The following is an 18,808-nucleotide window of genomic DNA, read 5'->3' on the forward strand; positions in this document are numbered from 1 at the left end:
ATCTCTCACTCGCTCTTTCATTCCTGCGTTCATTCCCAAATCTGCTGACATGGATCTTCCATGGAGGAGGTCAGACTCCCTGGGACGAGACACTGCAGCACCTTTGCTTTCTCCTGACATCTGTCTTGTCGGTCCACATGGAAACCCTGTCTCTGCAGCGTCTCCGGCCCCCAGTGGCATTCAGACTTCATGGTCTGTCACCTTTGGGACTCAGTCCAGCCTCTTCCTGTTTCTCAGACTCTGTCCTAGCCTTTTTGGGGTCATCTTTTCCTCTTTTTTTAGTCAAAGAGTGACTACGCTCAGTAAGCCAGTGCACAGTTTTTGACAGTTGTAAGCACCTGTGTAGCCACCACCACAGTCAGGATGCAAAGTGTCTCCACCAGCCCAGCAGGCTCCCTCCTGTCATGGCCGCCCAGGTGGCCTCTGCCCTGACCTGTTTTAGACCTTGTTGTAAATGGAGCCATGGGGCATAGACTCTTTTGAGCCCGGCTTCTCTCCCTCAACACGATGTCTTTGAGAGTCATCCCTGTTCTTAGGTGTATCAAGAGCTCCTTCTTTTTGACTGCATAGTAATATTCCATCATACAGATAAACCACATTTGCTTACCCATTCAGCCGCTGCTGGACTTCTGGGTTCTTTCCATTTTGGGAGTGGACAAGACTGCTATGAGCATTCATGGTCAAGTCACGTATGGATATTCTCATTTCTCTTGAGTGAATACATAGGAGTGCAATTGTGGAGTCACTGGGTAGGTGTGTGTTGAACTTTATAAGAAACCGGCAAGCAGTCTTCCAAAGTGGTTGTATCATTTTACTCACCAGCAGCGTGGGAGGCTTCCAGCCGCTCCTCTGCCTCGTCAACATTTGGCACCGTCCGTCTTTATTTTTTAGCTATTCTGTGTGTGTGAAGTTATACGCCATTGTGGTTTTAATTGGCATTTTCTGATAACAAATGGCATTAAGCACATTTTCACGTGCTTACTGAATATTCACATACCTTATTTTGTCAGGTATCTATTCAAGTCTATTGCCTATTTTTATTGGGTTTTCATATTTTGGTTATGGATATATAGGAGTTCATATATCTTGGATAAAAGTACTTTGCCAGACAGATGTATTCACGTTTCTGTGACTCACCTATACATTTTCTTTCTTTTTTTTTTTTTTTCTTTTTGCGGTACGCGGGCCTCTCACTGTTGTGGCCTCTCCCGTTGCGGAGCACAGGCTCCGGACGCGCAGGCTCAGCGGCCATGGCTCATGGGCCCAGCCGCTCCGCTCATGTGGGATCTTCCCAGCCCGGGGCACGAACCCATGTCCCCTGCATCGGCAGGCGGACTCTCAACCACTGCGCCACCAGGGGAGCCCTTTTTTTTTTTTTTTTTTTAATATACATTTTCTTAATGGTATTTTTGATGGACAGAAAAGTTTAACTTTGGCAAAATTCAGTTTACCAAGTTTTAAAAAAAATTATGGTTAGTGTTTTCTAGGGGCTGTCTGAAAAATTTTTGCCTAGCCCAAGGATGAGACAATATCCTGCTCTGTTTTCATCTAGCTCTTAGGTCTATGATCCATTTCAAGTTGATTTTTCTGTACAGCAGTGGTTCTCAAAGTGTGTTCCTCAGACCAGCTGCATTAGTATCACTTGAGAACTTGTTTAAAATGCAAATTCTCAGCTGCCCTCCCAAAACCTACTGAATCTGAAACTCTGTGGGTGGGGCCCAGAAATCTGGATTTTAAGTATCCCTCCCAGTGATTCTGATGCACATTAAGGTGTGAGAACCACAGGTGTGTGGTATGAAATAGGAACTGAAGTCCATTATTTTTCATACTAATATCCAGTTGTTCCAGCACCAATTTTTGAAAAGACTTTCCTTTCCTCCTTGAATTATCTTGGCAACTTGTTGAAAATAAATCGATCATACATGTGCATATATGTGCCCAGATCATATTGTTGATCTGTGCAAACTGATCTATTTGTTCATCCTGTCACCAAAACTGCACTGTCTTCATTCCTGTAGCTTTTTAATGTCTTGAAATTAAGTAATGTGAGTATTCCCATCTTATCCTTCTTTTCAAGATTGTTTGGCTGTTCTCAAACCTTTGCATAGTCATATACATTTTAGAATTAGATTGTCAATTTCTATACCCAAAAAAGCCTGGTAGAACCTTGATTGGGATTGTGTTGAATTTATAGATCAATTTGAGAAGACTGGACATCTTAACTGTATCTAGTTGTCCATCCATGAACATGGTATATCTCTCCATTTTTTTCTTTACTGAATTCCTCTCAGCTGTGTTTTGTAGTTTTCAGTGTAGAGGTCTTGCACATCTTTGATTAAATTAATTCCTAGTTTTGATATTGTGCCTTGCTGTTTTAATTTCATTTTCCTATGTCCATTACTAGTATATAGAAATACAATCTCATAGATTAACTTTCAATCATGCAACCTTGAGAGCACCAGGGTTTTACACGTACATAAGCACCAGGGTTTTGCACGTACATAATCGTGTTATCTGTGAATAACAACAGTTTTACTTCCTTTCTGATCTCAGTGACTTTTATCTCATCTTCTCTTAATTCACTGGCTAAAAACCTACAGAACAAAATTGAAAAGAAGTAGTGAGAGTGGCCATCCTTCTACCAAACTCAACCACGGGGAAAGAATTCAATATTTCACCATGAAGTGTGATGTTATCTATAGGCTTTTCATAGGTGCCTCTTATCAGATTGAGGAAGCTCTCTTTTATTCCTAGCATGCTGAGATTTTTTTTAAATTATGAATGGGTTTTGAATTCTGTTAATGTGTTCCCTGAATGAAATAAGATGATCACGCCATCATTCTTATTCTGTTTATACAGCTAATTATATTGGTTTATTTTTTAATGTTAAAACAACCTTGCATACCTGAGATAAGCAATTTCATAATGTTTTGTTAAGGATTTTTACATCCATATTCATGAGGAACATTAGTCTATAATTTTTTTTCTCATAATGTTTTTGTCAGATTTGGAATGTGGGTTATGCTGGCCTCACAAAATAAGTTGGGAAGTGTTCCCTCCTCTTTCCTGAAAGTGTTTTAAAATTTCTGTTTCTTCCTTAAATGTTGGTAGAATTCACTAGTGAAGTCATTTAAGTCTGGAGTTTTCTTTGTGAGAAAAGTTTTGATAAAAATTTAATTAGTTATTAGATATAGGGCTATTCAGATTTCCTACTTGATCTTGTGGCTGTTTCTTCTGCATTCTAATAATTTTGCCTGTTGTGTTTTTTTTTTTTTTTTTTTTTTTTTGCGGTACGTGGGCCTCTCACTGTTGTGGCCTCTCCCGTTGCGGAGCACAGGCTCCGGACGCGCAGGCTCAGCGGCCATGGCTCACGGGCCCAGCCGCTCCGCGGCATGTGGGATCTTCCCGGACCGGGGCGCGAACCCGTGGCCCCTGCATCGGCAGGAGGACTCTCAACCACTGCGCCACCAGGGAAGCCCTGTTGTGTTTTTATTATCATTCAGTTCAAACTATTTTCTCATTCTCTGTGTGATTTCTTCTTTGACCCATGGATTATTTAGACATGTATTACCTAATTTCCAAATTTGGGAATTTTCTAAGTATCTAATTATTATCAACATCTAATGTAATTCCAATAAGGTCAGAAAATATACTCCATATTATTTGAACAGATTTAAATGTATTGAAGCATGCTTTATGGCCCAGCATATTAGCTATTTTGTTGAACATTCCATGTTCATGTAAAAAGAATGTGTATTATGCCATTGTTGAATGTAGTGCCTATAAATATCAATTAAGTCAAGTTGCTTGACACTGTTGTTTAAGTCTTCTGTGTCCTTATGGGGTTTATTTGTTTGTTTGATTTTTTTGGGTCTACTTGTTCTATTAACGGCATTTAAATCTCTATGATTGTGGAATTGTCTATTTCTACCTTTAGTTCTGTCTACTTTTGCTTCATATATTTTGAATTCCTATTTTTAGGAGCATACAAATTAGTATTTTATGTCTTCATGCTGAACTGACTTTTTAACTTTATAAAATGTCCCCTCTTATCTTTGGTAACATTTGTTTTCTTGATATCTAATTTTCCTGATATTGATATAGCCACACCAACTTTCTTTACTTACTGTTTCCATGTTATATCCTTTCCGTATGTTAACCTTCATTTCATCTATGTCTGTATATTTAAAGTGTGTCTGGCCTTGCTTCTGTATTTACTCTGACAATCTCTACCTTTCAACTGGAGTGTTTACATCGTTTACATGTAAGGTAACTGTTGATATGCTTGGTTCAAGTCCACCATCTAGGTGTTTGTTTTCTGTGTATCTCTTTTTTCTGTAAATTTTTACATTTTGCCTTTCTGGATTTCTTTTGGGTTAGCTGCATATTTATTTAGTATTCCATTTTATGTTCTCTATTAATTTTTTTTAGCTATACTTCTTCTTGTTATTATTTTAGTGATTGCTTTAAAATTATGGTATGCACAGTCTATATTAAAATAACATTATACTATTTCACAAACAATGTAAGATCGTGACAACAATATATTCCATTTATCCCTCCCATTCTTGGGGCTTGCTGCCATATATTTTATTTATACATATGTTGTTATAAACTCTATAATACATTATTAATATTTCTGCTTCAAATGGTCACTTCAACCACACACACACACACACACACACACACACACACACACACACACACACTTCAGCTATCTAGTGAAATTCTCCATCTTCTTGGATATGTTCTTGAACACATTAATTATAATATTTTTCAGGTCTTTGTCTGACAACTCCAACATCTGGATCCCCAAATTGGGTCTATTTCTATTGTCTTTTACCTCTTAGTTTTCAGTCCTTTGGCCTTATCTCCCGGTGCTTAATAATTTTTTATTGAGTGACAGATTTTGAGGTTTTGTAGGAGCTAATTTGAGGCTCTGGGTGATATAAGTTTCTTCCAAAGGGAACTTGCTTTTCATTGTAGGACATCAGAGTCAGAGCAGATCACCTTTATCCAGTCTTGGATTCAGCTGTCTTGTAACTGGTTTCAGTCATTTTTGAAGAGTGAGCTGCCTCAGGGTGTTGACCTCACGGTATAATATGGCTCTCCTGTGCTCCTAACTAGGGCCCCCACCCTGAACTCCGGGTTTTTTTGTCTCAGTTCTGAGATTGCCAAAAGTTCTGCCTGATAGTCCAGATGCTCCACTGCACTTTCTGTTCATATTCATAATCCCTTGGCCTTATACTGTTGTGAGTTATAAAAAGGCAGTACCATTTTTTTAAATGTACAGCATCTCAGACTTACCTCCTCTCTGATGTCCTAGCCTCCTGTGCTATGGCTGCTCTGGTAGCTCTGAACTCCAGATCTGTCTCTTCAGTCTTATAAGCCTGCTGAAGCCATAGGACACCTCCCAACCCTTTAGCTAAGGTTTCATCCTCGGCTCCCAAGGCTCTGGTTAAGAGCTGGCAGATCCCTCAAGGGGAAATCTGTGGTAGAATATTAGGGTCACCTGAACACATTTCTCTCAGCAATTGGACTCCTTGGGTCTTGAATGCCTTGGTATCTCTAAGTCCTTCACACAGGTGTGCTGCACAGCTTTTCTAGCTGCTATGGCAGGAAGGTTGGTCTCCTACAACCTACTTAACCATTATCAGGAGCACAAAGTTGTGCTCTTTATTGGTGAAGAATATTTTCATTAGGTATAGAATACCAGAATAGCTGTTATTTCCATTCAGCATTTTGATGAATTCATTCCATTGTCCTCTGACTTCCACTGTTGCCCTTTGGAAGTCAAACACCAGTCTTACTGCAGCTCTTTTATAGGTGATGTGTGGTTTTTCTCCTCTGATTTTTAGAGATTGTTTTCTTTACCTTTGGTATTCAGAAACTTTTTAAAACTTTTGTTCTGAAATGTTATTAGCATTTTTTAATTGAACTATAGCTGATTTACAACATTGTGTTAGTTTCTGGTGTCCAGCAGAGTGATTCAGTTATACAGATGTATATTGGGTATGTATGTATTCTGTAACCTTACAGAAAAACTCAAACGAACTTTTTGACCAACCCAATACATATTCTTTTTCAAAATCTTTTCACAGAAACTTTACTAAGATATATCTAGGTGACATTTTCTTTGTTTTTATCCTTTTGGAAGATTGTGGCTCATTTTAAATTGGTGGCTTGATGTATTTTATTAGATTTGGGAAATTCTTGTCGAATATCTCTTCAAATATTCTCTCTCCTCTCCCTCTGCAACTCTAATTACACATATGTTGGATCTTTTCGCCTTGTCCTATACGTCTATTACACTCATCTATATCTTCTGTCCTTTTTTCTCCTCATGATTCAATCTAGTACATTCTTTTGTCTGTCTTCCAGATTATTAGTCTTCTATCCTATCTAACATGCCATTAAACCCATCTAATAATTTTGGTTATTGTATTTCCAAATTATATTATTGATATTAAGTGTCCAGTTCTGTTGTGAAATTCTACATTTCACCATCCATATTCTTGAACATGTTAATCACAACTATTTTAAAGTCTGTTCGATAACTCCAACATCTGATAGCCAGGGGGACAGGGAGGCAGTGTGTCTATTTTATGTTCTTGCATGTGATTTTGTGCCATATGATTCTGTCTCTGATATGCCCGGTCATGTTGATTAAATGCCAAGTGTCATACATAAAAATTATAGAAATAATTTGAGGATCTTGATGATGCTATTCTTCTTGTAAGGAGGATTTACTTTTGATTCTGGCAGGCAGTGAAGGTAGATGATCACCATAATCTATGATTGAGGTGATTCAAACCTGAGCTTCACTTTTTTGAGGGAGAGTCTATTCTGACTCACCACCACTACTAGGATGAAGCCCTCCTGTGAAAACAGCTAGAAACCTGGGATGTTTATCAGGACCCTTCCGCTTTGATATCTGTAAACTCGAGTCTTTGTATTCCTGAGGTCACAGTACTGCCAGAAGCTCTCCTTGGCTTCTCAGTTCCTCAGCCCAGACTTTTAAATCAGCACATGCTCTGAGGAGAGAAGAGATACTGAGTGGTGGGCTCACTCCTCTGTTTCCCTTTCCTCCAAGATCTTGGCTCCTTCAGTCCCAGCTGCCTTGATAGCTCTCTGAGGCCTTATACAGATTCCTGTGATAGGTTTTGTCTAGATTTTTGTGATGTTCTTGGTGGAGGTGTTAGTCTGCAACAATCTGTCCCTCTGTCACCTTCTTTGCATTTCTGTGCCATGTCTCCTGACCCTAGAAACTTGTGGCCCAACAGAGGTTACCATTTAGATTGGCAGCTGGGTCACACCTGGGGGTGCTCAGTTCAATAATTTCTCCATCATGGTGACAGGAGTGGAGGTCCCTCTGCTGTGAAAACACACATGCACCAGGGGTCCAATATGTCTCATAGCCACGCTCCTCCTCCACGCCCTTCCGCATGAAACCACTTTTTCTGAAGTCCTTCTTTTCCCTTGAGAGGCCCCTCCTCACACTTCCACTCTCTCTGCTGGACTTTCCCCTCCCCCTCCCCTAGGTCACATGCAAGAAACAGGCCCTGGAGGAGCAGCTGGCCCAGAGCCTGCAAGACCAGGAGGCCCACATGGACGCGCTCCAGAGGGCCCTGCAGGAGAAGGAGGCTTTGTCTGACGAGCGGGCCCAGCTGCTGGCCAAGCAGGAGGCCCTGGAGAGGCAGGGCCAGCTCACAGCTGAGGAGGCAGCTGACCTCAGGTACCTGGGGTCAGCAGGGAGTGTTCATGTGGCCTTGACCTCAGGGAGCCTGTGGTGTGGCAGGGATGGGCAGTCACTCAGCAACTGTAAGGCAGGGCAGGTATGTCTACATGGGAGAGAGGCTGTAAGGGAGGGGCAAACACAGTGCCCGTGGGGTCAGAGAGCTCCTAGAAGAGGTGGATGCAGCGAGAGCCTTCCCGGGACAGTTTTCCTGAGAGAGATGGCTGCACTGGCCCACCTCAGACCAGCAGGAAAAAAGGTGTGGAACATCCTGCTCATGGATCTGAGCAGTCAGGGTACACACTGCTTCAGGCAAGGCTGGATCCGGGCGCTCCTGTGGTGCCATCAACAGCCTGCCTTTCCCCCGTCAGCGTGGCTCAACTCTAAGGAGACTTCATTCCCGGGCAGGCTCAGGGTGACAGCTGGCAAGATGGCCAGTGGTCACGCCCAGCTCCTCCTCCAGCAGACACAGAGCGCCCTTCTCCCCACGAGGCCTGAGAGCCACTGCCCACAGCCATCTTGAGCCGCTTGACATCCTTGAGGAGATCCTGGGCGTCGCAGGGCTCCGACATGCAGGCTGGGGCCCCGTGACTACCCCTGGAGCCAGGGTGGTGGCAGCGCCAGGGAACCACGAGGCTGGGGGCGGGGGTGAACCCTGAAGACCATCGGGGCCACTTCCAGGACACCTGGAACAGACACTGTAGGCGAGAACAGGGTGCCCTGCCAGCTGTTGCCTGGTGAGCTGGGCTGGCCTGTGGCCTCTGAGGACATCCAAAGGCTGGTGCTTTCTGCACCTTGTGCCCTTCTCAGGAATATCAAAGTATTTTTGTAGAAAGAGCTCCTCCCGAAACTCCAGAACTGGGGGCCACGAGGAGACTCAGAGGCCCAGGTCCTCGGTCCTCTTCACAGAAGGCCTCTCCTCCCAAGGAAAGCGCGGGCACAAACTGGAGCAGGACGGGGGTGGGGGGGCCTCCTTCCTCCCGCCAGCATTTGCCGCCCAGATCATGGGCCCTGGTCAGGGGAGCCTCCCCCAGCCTCAGCACTGGGCCCAGGGCCTCTGTGCATGGAGGCCCTGCGGCTCCCAGACGGAGTCCCACACCCACTAAACAGCACTTCGCAGGGACCAGTCTGAGCTTCTGGTGACAGGGTGGCACGGGACGTGGCTTGCTTCTCCTGATGACCGAGGAGCCCAGGTTTCAAGGTCCTCCGGCCCCCAGTCCCAGGCCCTGACAAGGCTGCAGTGCCGCGGACCTCTTTTAGTTCTCAGGCTCCAGCGAGATGGACTGGGGTCCCCACCTGTACCCCACGCACCCTTGCTGGTGGTGCCGGGCCTCCTTCCAGGAAGTGAGATGCTCCCGGGCTCTGGTGGAGGGACAGACTGGACACATCCTTAGAGTGTCCGGGCCCGGCACAGGTCACTCCCCTCAGAGGGGACCGGGTGGGCACAGAAAGCTGGGGAGAGCCGTCCAGATGTGGAGAGTGGGGAACATGTTGGGTGCTTAAGAGGGTGGGGACTGGAGGGGGGACGGGATATCAAAGGAGTGAGGCTCCTGGGCTCTTCAGACTCCAGGGCTCCCCAGAAGGTGCTGACAACACCCCACTCTGACACTGGCAGCAGGGGTGTGCAGGGGGCCCGAGGGAGACTGTGGCGGGGCCGGGGCGGGCTGAGCAAGGTCCCCCATGGCCCGTGGCCCTCCCTGACCCACCGAGCCGTTTGGGGCTGCGCATCGGCTGTCTGTGTCTTCATGTGGGTATCTGTGTTGAGTGTTTGTGGTGCGTCCTCGTTGGTTGGTTGGTGGTTTTTTTCACCGTACGTCACCCAGCACTGGACAGAGCACACGCTCGTTGGCTGGCTGGTGACTGATGGATTCGCTGTCAGAGATGCAGTCCGTGTCATCACCCTCCCCAGAAGCGGGCGCCGCCGTGAGTCACCTTGTTCACCCCGGGCACTTTCTGAAGGGCTGTGTCTGTGCCCAGACGCAGAGGTGGGGAATCGTGCTGTGCGAGTTCCGCCCTGGAGGCTGCTTCTCAGAGTGACTCTTTAAGAGAACGTCCTCATTGTCTTAGCAGCTGGCGAGATGCCCCGTAGTTTCTGAAACATTCCAGCATTTCATGGCATCGAAGCTGAGTCTGATTGACGCCCCGTGTGGAGCTACGGGGAACATCCCTGCGCTGCGCCATTGGTTCATGTGTATTTTCTGAAGAACCGACGCCTAGAAGTGGGATTGCTGTGGCCCAAAGACATGCACACTTCACGTCCTGAAATTTCCCAGCCCCCCCACCCCACCCCCCCGCCACCAGGGAAAGTCACCCTCACACCTTGCCAACGCTAGATATGATCATTATTTTAAGCTTTTGCTAATGTGACACTTAATTGATTAACCATCATAGTTGTGATTTGAACCCCCTCGAGGACTAGTGAGTTTCTTATGTTTATTCACCATTTGTGTTTTCTTTGTGAATAACAGTCACTGTTCTCATTTTTCTGTAGGATCAGACGCTTTCTGTCACTGATTGGTAGGAGCTCCTTGTATGTGATGGATGTTCACCCTTTGCATATTTAGTGCAAATATTTTCTCTAAGTCTGTCCCTTGTCTTTTTTTTTTTTTTTTTTTTTTGCGGTACGCGGGCCTCTCACTGTTGTGGCCTCTCCCGTTGCGGAGCACGGGCTCCGGACGCGCAGGCTCAGCGGCCACGGCTTACGGGCCCAGCCACTCCGCGGCATGTGGGATCTTCCCGGACCGGGGCACGAACCCGTGTCCCCTGCATCGGCAGGTGGACGCTCAACCACTGCGCCACCAGGGAAGCCCTGTCCCTTGTCTTTTGACTTGGTTTGTGGCATCTTTTCTGCACAGAAGGTTCCATCTCCCTCTAAGTGTATTCAGATCTGTTGGCCTCCTTATTTTTGTCTTCTGGCTTTTGTGTCTTGCTTAAGATTGTAAAATACCCTTCTGGATTTTTTTCTACTATTTTTACAGTTCTGAGTTGCTTAGTTGTTGTCTATTTGTTTTGTTTTTCCATTTTAGCTTTTTAGTCCACCTGGAACATTTTTTATGCAGGGTCCAATTTGTTCTTAGATTTAAGATGGATGAGCGTCCTCTGTTTGCTTTTGATTTACCCTCCCAGCCTTGACGGGCACCGTCCTAGCCCATTTGGGCTCCACGCTGTTCCTCGTTGGCAGGATCCTCCGCCAGCGTGAGTGGCTCGCCTGTTGTTTGGTGACTCTCTGCAGGGCCGAGAGGGACTCCCTGGAGAACAGCCTCTTTGAGGCCCAACAGCTGGCGTCACAGCTGCAGTCACGGCAGGAGCAGCTGGAGGGAGAGGCCCAGAGCGCGAGGCTGGCCCGGCAGGCCCTGCAAGGTGCTCCGCCGACGGGCCCCCTCGACTCCTGTCCCCAGACCAGCCCCAGAAGGACCCCTTAGATGAGCTTGTCCCCTGATGCTCTGCTCCCACTCCCCGGCCCCCAAAGGGGCCCAAACGCAGCCCAGAGCTCATGTGTCTGAGTGACTTGTGCCACTATTCTCTGTGATGGGTGGGCACTGCTGCCAGCGCTGGCCTGAGGCTCAGAACAGGCTGTGGCCACAGGGTCAGCGTGGCAGCCCCCGGCCCCACACCCCGTGCGCCCGTCCCTGCTCAGCCCACCCTGCAGCGTGCGGGTTGCCCAGCGCGGGCTGGGATCAGGACACGTGCCTGCAGTGGCGCCTGGGGGGCTCTGTCCCGCTGGCTTGGGCCGTATCCTCAGAGCCGAGGACTGCCACTCCACAGGGGCTCACAGGGCCGCGGGGTGTTCCGGGGGATGAGGTGGGGGTGAGGGAGGGCCCCGCGGCGGGTGTCGGATGCGCCTGTCCCTTCACAGTGCAAATGGAGCAGCTGAAGTGCACCTGGGAGGTCCAGGAGACAAAGCTGCAGGGGGACGTGGGGCGGCTCTTGCAGCAGGTGGTACAGCAGGAGCAGGACACGCAGCTGGCCCTGGAGAGCCAGGCGCTGGCCCACCTCGAGGATCTAGCCCGGCTCCAGAAGGAGCAGGTCTGCCTCCCTGGGACCAGCCCCCAGCTGCCCAGTGGCTTCCCGGGAGTCTACTGTGTCCCCAGGGCAGGCAGGCACTTGGGGAGGGGCCCAGGAGACCAGCCGGGCAGCAGGGGTGCCCAGGCCACGCTGAGGCTGGGCCTGAGGACCCTTGACAGTGCGCGTGGGCGGCCGGGGCCCTGTCCCTCATGGAAGAGGCGCCCACGGGCATCGGCTGACCTGGCCGCAGTCTGAGGGCCCACAGCTGGACGGAGCTCTGTCCCCCTCTGAGACGTCCCACTGGTCACAGGTCCAGAAGGCCTCAAGTGACACGTCCTTATACACTTTGCATGTCAGGGTGCCTGGTGCTCTGTGGAGGCTCAGGAAAGGTTTCTGAGCTGTGACTTGAGTTGGGGGTGGTAGCCGCTGGGGCCCAGAGAGCCTTTCGCAGTGCGTGTCACTGCGTGTGAGGTGTTGGCATGAGGCTGGCTGGACCGGACGGTCCCTGGGCACCTGTCCTGCCCTGATGTCCCATGAACCCAGTCTCACTCAGGAACACAGGCGCCTGCTGTCTCACGAGTCCTGACCTGTGAGTCTTCACAGCCTGTCCCTTTTCCTCGGCCCAGGAGACCCTGAGTCTGTCTCTGACAGACGAGAAGGAAGTGGCAGCACGCGGGCTGGAACAGGAGAAGGAGCTGGTGGCAAAAAGTGCAGCCAAGAGGGAGGCTCCGAAGGAGGAAATTCAGAGCCTGAAGCATGAGCGGGATGAGAGTCTCCTTCAGCTGGAACGCGAGATGCAGCAGGTGACGGGCGGACCACGAGGCAGTGGGGAGCTCTCGTGTCTGATCACTTGCCTTCTCCGACCCAGCAAGAGGGCTGTACAGGGCAGCCTTTCCACGCCACTGTTACTGCAGCTTTGATCTTCCACAGAAGTCCTGGTGGACAGACATTCACCCACCTACCATCCACCTGTCCATCCATCCATTCATCCACCAGTCCAACCATTTGTTCATCCATCCATATACCCATTCATCCATCCACCTGTCCATCCACCCATCCATCCATCCGTCCATCCATCCATCCATCCAACCATGCACCCATCCAACCATCTGTCCATCTATCCATCCAACCATCTGTGCATCCATCCACATAACCATTCATCCATCCACCTGTCCATCCATCCATCCATCTACCCATCCACCCATCTATCCATCAATCCACCCATCCTTCTACCCATCCAACCATTCATCCATCTGCCCATTAAACTACCTGCCCATTTATACATCCATGCAATTCACTGTCCCTCCACTCCCTTGTCCATCATCCATCCATTCACTTGAATATCCATCCTTTATTCACACACCCAGCTGTCTACCCACATACATAGCCATCTATTAACATACCCAATTGGCCATTCACACACCTGACCATAAATCTATCCATCAACTTGCTTAAACATCCATCCAACTATCCATCCGCTCACCTGACCATCCATCTATTCAACCACTCACTCAACCAGTCACCATCCATTCACTTAAAGACCCTTCCCTCTGTCCACACAGCTGCCCATCCATATCCACTGATTATCCATGTGTCTGATTATCCCTCCATCCATCTGATCACCAGCCAGCCAGCTATCAGTGTGTCCATCCATCAGCCACCCACCCGACCCGCCTCCCATCCCACAGGCTGTTGGAATTCAGACACTGGGCAGGTAAAAGCTACCCTCAGAGTCCAGACCGTTCCAGTATCCCACGCCACCCTGAAGCGTGCACTGTTGAGTGAATGGAACAGACAAGTAAACACATTCATGTGGGTTGTCACACTGTGACAGGACTCTCAGGTGCTGGTACAAGCTACATTGCGGGAGAAGAGATACAGTAGCAGGAATAACCAAGGTTTATTGTCAGGCTCTGCATCTCTAGTTTGAGTCTCACAATGCTGAGAGGTGCACGCTCTTATCGGCCCCCTTTGACTGGTGGGAAACAGAGATTCACAGACGTTGAATAACTTGTCCAGGGCGGCACGGTACACCTGCTGGGCAGTGGGGACCGTGTCCTTGGCCACTCCGCTCTCCAGCTTCCTGAAAGTGAGGGCGGCGTGTCGAGGGTGGGGCTTGAAAGAGGGTCAGGAGGCGGTAGTAGAGGAAAAGCATCGTACGAACGTCGGGTAGGGCAGAGCCCCTGATTCAGCTGTTCGCCAGGGTGACTCACAGAACTCCAGGAAGCATTACACTTGCCATTAGTTTTATTGTGAAGGACACAGGCCAGGACGAGCCCAGTGGAGAGACACAGGGACGGGCTCTCTCCCTGCAGAGTCAGGGCAGGTCACCCACTGGCACATTAGGGTGTTTGCCAGCCGGTAAGCTCCAGGGTTTTACTGGGGTTTCCTTGTGTGGGTGTGATGGACTAAACTCAGGGTCCAGCCCCCTCCCAGAGGCTGGGTGGTCAGGCCGATCTCAGCGGCTCACTGCCCCAGGGCTCTGACCACCTGTTAGCACAAGCTCAGGTGTGGCCCCAGGGTCCGCAAATAACAGACAACCCTCACCTGTGAAATTCCGGGGGTTTAGAGGCTCCCCCAGCACCCAGGGCAAAAAGCAGACACACTTTGTTACAAACCTCCTCCCAGAGACTGCCGTGCACAGGCCAGCAAGTGGGAATACACACTCCTACGCCTGCCTCCGTAGTACAAGGATGAAAAGGACACACAAGGTTCTGGACCTTTCTCTTCTCAGGATCGACAGATCTGGGGGCTTTCCACACTGTGTTCAGAGCTCGCTGGTTCTTTTTCACAGCTGTGTGACGCCGTGACGTGTGCAGGGATCCCCCTTCGTTCTGTTGGCCTCCCTTCGGTGGGAGTCTTGTTGCCATTATAAATACTCATCGGAGACCCCGAGTGTAGGTCATGCACGTCTCCAGGCTGCCCTCCCCAGTGGGCCTGGCATGGAGAGGATGTGCATTTGTGACTGACGGGCATCGCCAAATCTCTGCCACCCCACAGCCTGATGACAGAGCAGGGGTCCCTCCCACCTCGGGGCTGGTGGGTGAAATGCAGCATCTCCGGGGGCTCACGCGCACCCCTCACCCTCAGCAACGCGGAGCACGTGGGGAATTTAGGAACCATTAGCGGTTCCTGCTCTGTGCCTGGAGCGGGCGGAGGGCTCCAGGGAGGAGGTGGCCCGTGAAGCCCCCTGACCTGCGCTGGGAGAGAGCAGGTATTGGGCAGATGCAGGTAGGAGGGGTAGGGCACCCTGGGTGGGGAAAGGGAGCTGCCTGAGCTCAGGCTGGCAGTCTGGACCCACCCCCTCGGGATGCAGCTGCGTCTGAGGGGCTCTTCCTCCCAGACCCTGCGTCCTGGCAGGACCATGACACCCAGAATTCTGCTGAGCCTCTCCTCAGAGCCCCCCAGCCCTCTCACGAGCACCCTACCCCTGTCGCCCAGGCCCTGTCTCTGAGAGAAGCGGAGACCAGCCAGCTGAGGGAGGAGCTGTCCAGGGCCGCGTGGGAGCTGGAGCTGGTGCAGCAGGAGGCCCGGGGCCGGCAGGAGCGAGCCGAGGTGAGCCCTCACCCCAGCCGGAGCGAGACACCTGGCCTGGCCGCCTGCACAGCCCAACAGGGGCGGCAGACCCCCAGAGGCGCCCCCTCCCTGCCTGGTCCCAGGGATGCATCCCCTCCACCCAACCCACCCGAGCCTCCGTTTCCCCCAGGGATCTCCAGATCCCCTGCTGGGAGGGGACAGTGTCTCTGCGGGAAGCAAAGGCGATGGGGTGGGACAGGGGTGGGGGGCAGCAGGCCAGTCACCCTCGTGCCACTGGGCAGAAGCCAGAGAGGGGAGGGCCTGGCACCAGCAACAGAGGGGGCAGACCCAGATTTATGCCCTCCAGCACCCCCAGCCCCTGGCCTTCCCTGTCTGACCTCAGCTGCCTGTGGCACAGCATAGCTGTAGGAGGTTCCGAGGGCCTCTTGGGGCTGACTTTCTGGAGAGGCCCCCCCAAAGGAGAAACCCAGCGGGTAGGCCGGCGTGGTAACTGAGGCAAACGCTCACCGGAAAGGACCCCACAGAGAATCCCCAGCAGAGCCGGAGGGAGGCGTCCACCGAGGGGCCAGAAGAGACCCCAGCAGGTAGTCGCCCACCCTGGGCCAGTGCGCAGAGGCCCCTGTGGGCAGCCAGCTGGGGTCACCTGGGGCCCCTGGCTCTTCTTCAGGAGCCCACATCGGGGGGACGGGGCAGAGGCAGCAGCAGGCAAGACTCTGGGGAGCAGGGGTGGCCACACTGGGGCCCCGTGCCCCACCCCACGGGCGGGGCTGGGCACCACTGCGGTCGCCGGCAGGGTAGCCTCGGCCTGTTTACAGAGTGGGGCCAGGCCCCGGGTGGGTGACGCAGAGGCCAGGGCCCTGCTGCTCACGGGAGGAGGGGGCCGGGGGCATGGCTTACGGTGCGGTCGGGGGGCGCAGTCCCCCCGTGGGTAGCAGGGGTCGTCGAGGGCAAGGCCGGACCCTGCGCTCAGCACTCCAGCTGCACCCAGTCGGCTCAGCTGGGCCAGCGCCGTGTCTCCTCTGCCCCCGCCTTCGTTCTTTCAGCCTGCCCACCTTCATTTTTAACCCCGGTCCCTGGTGTGTCCTCAGCCCCAAGGGTGCGGGGTTAGATGCTACCCTGGTGTTGCATTAATGGCTCAGTGAGTCCATGAACAAGTGAGTGGGTGGAATGCAGGCTGCAGGGCTGGGTGGCGACCCTCTGACCCCACAAGCAGGGCCGTGCTCAGTGACCGCACGGGGCCCTGGATGAGGGCAGGACGCCCAGATGGCAGGCCTGGGGAGCCCAGGCAGTTTGTTCCAACCTAGCGGGCCGTGGGGGGAGGGGCGCTGGGCAAGGGAAGGAGTGTTGCAATTAGGAGTTGGCTGCCAGTGTGTTTCTTCACCCCCTCCTGATGCAGCGACCTGGACCCCTGGGTCACTAGCAGAGCAGTCCCAGGCAGCTCCTGGCACCCGGGAAAGTGTTGCCTAAGAGCCTTTTTCCCTGGAGCCCCCGCCCTGCTCTGTCCTATCCCCGAGGCCAGATGGCCCCTCCATGGGCACAGCCGCGAGGGGTGTGGGAGCGCCATGGGACTGGGACCTCCTTTCCCCGACCACCCCCTAGCTGCTTCCTCAGGCAAGGAAAGACCCCAAGACCCCAGAGCAGAGGCCCCGGCTCGCAGAGGGGCCTCTCTGGGGGTCTTCCCTAGGGCTGGCTCTGAGTCTCCCGCTGGATGCGCTGGGGGCGGGTGCTGACCTAACTCTCAGCCTTCACATTTCAGGACTGAGGCCAAGGCCTTGCCTCCTGTGCAGGCCGACCGGTCGCTGGGGATCTAGAGCTGGGGGCAGGGCGGGTAGGGCTGCCACGCTGCTAACCTGACTCAGACCCTGGGCTCTCCGATGAGGTAGAACGCGCACACCAAGGCCTGGCCCCGTGGGAGCGTAGAACCCTGGGCCGTTGCCCTGTGTGTGTGTGTGGGGGGGGGGGGGGGGGCTGCCCGCCAGCTGGGCTCTTCCGGGAGCTCATTAAGGGTTCTTTTGCCACCTCGGCTTGGAAAATGGAAATTAAAACCCACTGAGAGGGGAGGGTGGGGAGAAATGCCAGCCATGGAACAGCAGTTGTGGGTGACCTACGAGCAACCCCCCGTCGGTGGAGGGGCTCCCGGATTCGCCCTGCGGTTCCTGATCCCGAAGAGGCAGTCCTTCCACTCGCACCCCACCCTGGCCACACCAAGCACTCACTGCAGCCTCGCTAGGGCTGTCCTGGGGGCACAGCCAGACCTGGCCGTCCAAGGTGACACTTCTCAGTGGAGATGGACAGCAGGGGCCAGGAACAGAGGCGGCACCAGGGAGGTTCCTTCCCCGAGAGCAGGAAGCTTGGCCTGATAGAGCCCCAGCTTGCCAGATCCCTCAGGCAGTGGCCTGTGAATTGGGAAGGGGGTGTGGAGGGTGTCTCCCAGAGACCCAGTCGGGGGCAGCAGGGCACCAGGCCTCCCTGTAGCACAAAGCCAGATCTGTCCCTCGCCCTGCAGAGGAAACTGCTCCTGGGGACCCAGACCACCCCGAGCCAGATGGCGAGGGGTATGTCCTGGCCAGGAGGCTGGGCTGGGCCTCGGGCTCAGGGTAAGCAGGTGGTGTCCTCGTTCATGGACAGGAGGGGTTCGAGCACCGCCATGGCCAAGCCTGTGGCCCAGAGGACCCCCTGCTCCAGGTGCCCCTCAGCACTAGAGGAGCGTCTTGGGCGCTGTGGCCACAGGAAAGCAGATTCAGGCCAAGCTGAGTCCCGCCCAGATGGACATCCAAGTTCGGAGCGTAGCTACATGTCCGAATAGGGACGACCCCTGCCCAAGGGGTGCAGGCAGAGCCCCCGACCCCTCCCAGGCATGTCGTGGGTACTCTCACACTTAGACCCTGGGAGCATCCCCCAATCCCACCCGCCTGCTTGAAAGTTCAGGGGGCAGAGTCAGTCCTTCCCATGGACTGACCTCAACCGGGGCCTCTGCCCCGCCCCCCTCACCGCTGGGACCCTCAGGAACCGGCACTGGCGGCATTGGCCGTGGTCATCCAGAGCCCCAGGCCCACCATATGTGGCCTGAGCAGGCTGCCCGCCTGGCCCAGGACAGCGTGTGGCTGCCCGTGGGGGCCCGAGCCTACCGCCAGGCGCACTTGACACTGCGGCCGGCTTGCTGCTCCCCCCAGGCCACCATCAGCGCCACGACCACAGACCTGAAGGCCCTGCAGACCCACTTTGAGGACACCGTCTCGGCCCATCAGAGGGAGGCCAGGGCTCTGAGGGAGAGGCTCCGGGACATGGCGGCCCAGCGGAGCAGCGCCAGGAGAGAGGTGAGGCAGGGTGGGAAGGGGGGGCTCCTGCGAGGCAGGTGTGACCTGAGGGGTAGGAGGGAACCCGCATCCTGGACCCACCTTCCAACAAGCCGTGGGGAGAGCCCGGGCGAGATGCTGCTGAGCGGGTGCAGCCCGCACACAGCGTGAGGCCTGGATGCCCCTGGACCAGGGACCAGGCCCTGGCGGGGCGAGGCCTCCCTGGGCCGGGGGG

General features: G+C 52.7%; 1 protein-coding gene across 1 annotated transcript in view; it reads left to right on the forward strand.

The window, feature by feature from the left end:
- Positions 1 to 18,808, forward strand: part of LOC103087717 (putative ciliary rootlet coiled-coil protein-like 3 protein) — a 74,299-nt gene that overhangs the window by 27,461 nt on the left and 28,030 nt on the right. Inside the window, 6 exon segments of the mRNA XM_082931480.1 lie at positions 7,542 to 7,735; positions 10,968 to 11,095; positions 11,592 to 11,761; positions 12,367 to 12,543; positions 15,182 to 15,295; positions 18,451 to 18,594. Of these exon segments, the coding sequence (XP_082787606.1) occupies positions 7,542 to 7,735; positions 10,968 to 11,095; positions 11,592 to 11,761; positions 12,367 to 12,543; positions 15,182 to 15,295; positions 18,451 to 18,594 (927 nt within the window).

The sequence above is a fragment of the Lipotes vexillifer genome, unplaced genomic scaffold, assembly GCF_000442215.2.
Source record: "Lipotes vexillifer unplaced genomic scaffold, Lipotes_vexillifer_v1.1 scaffold988, whole genome shotgun sequence".
Taxonomy (NCBI): Eukaryota; Metazoa; Chordata; class Mammalia; order Artiodactyla; family Lipotidae; genus Lipotes; species Lipotes vexillifer.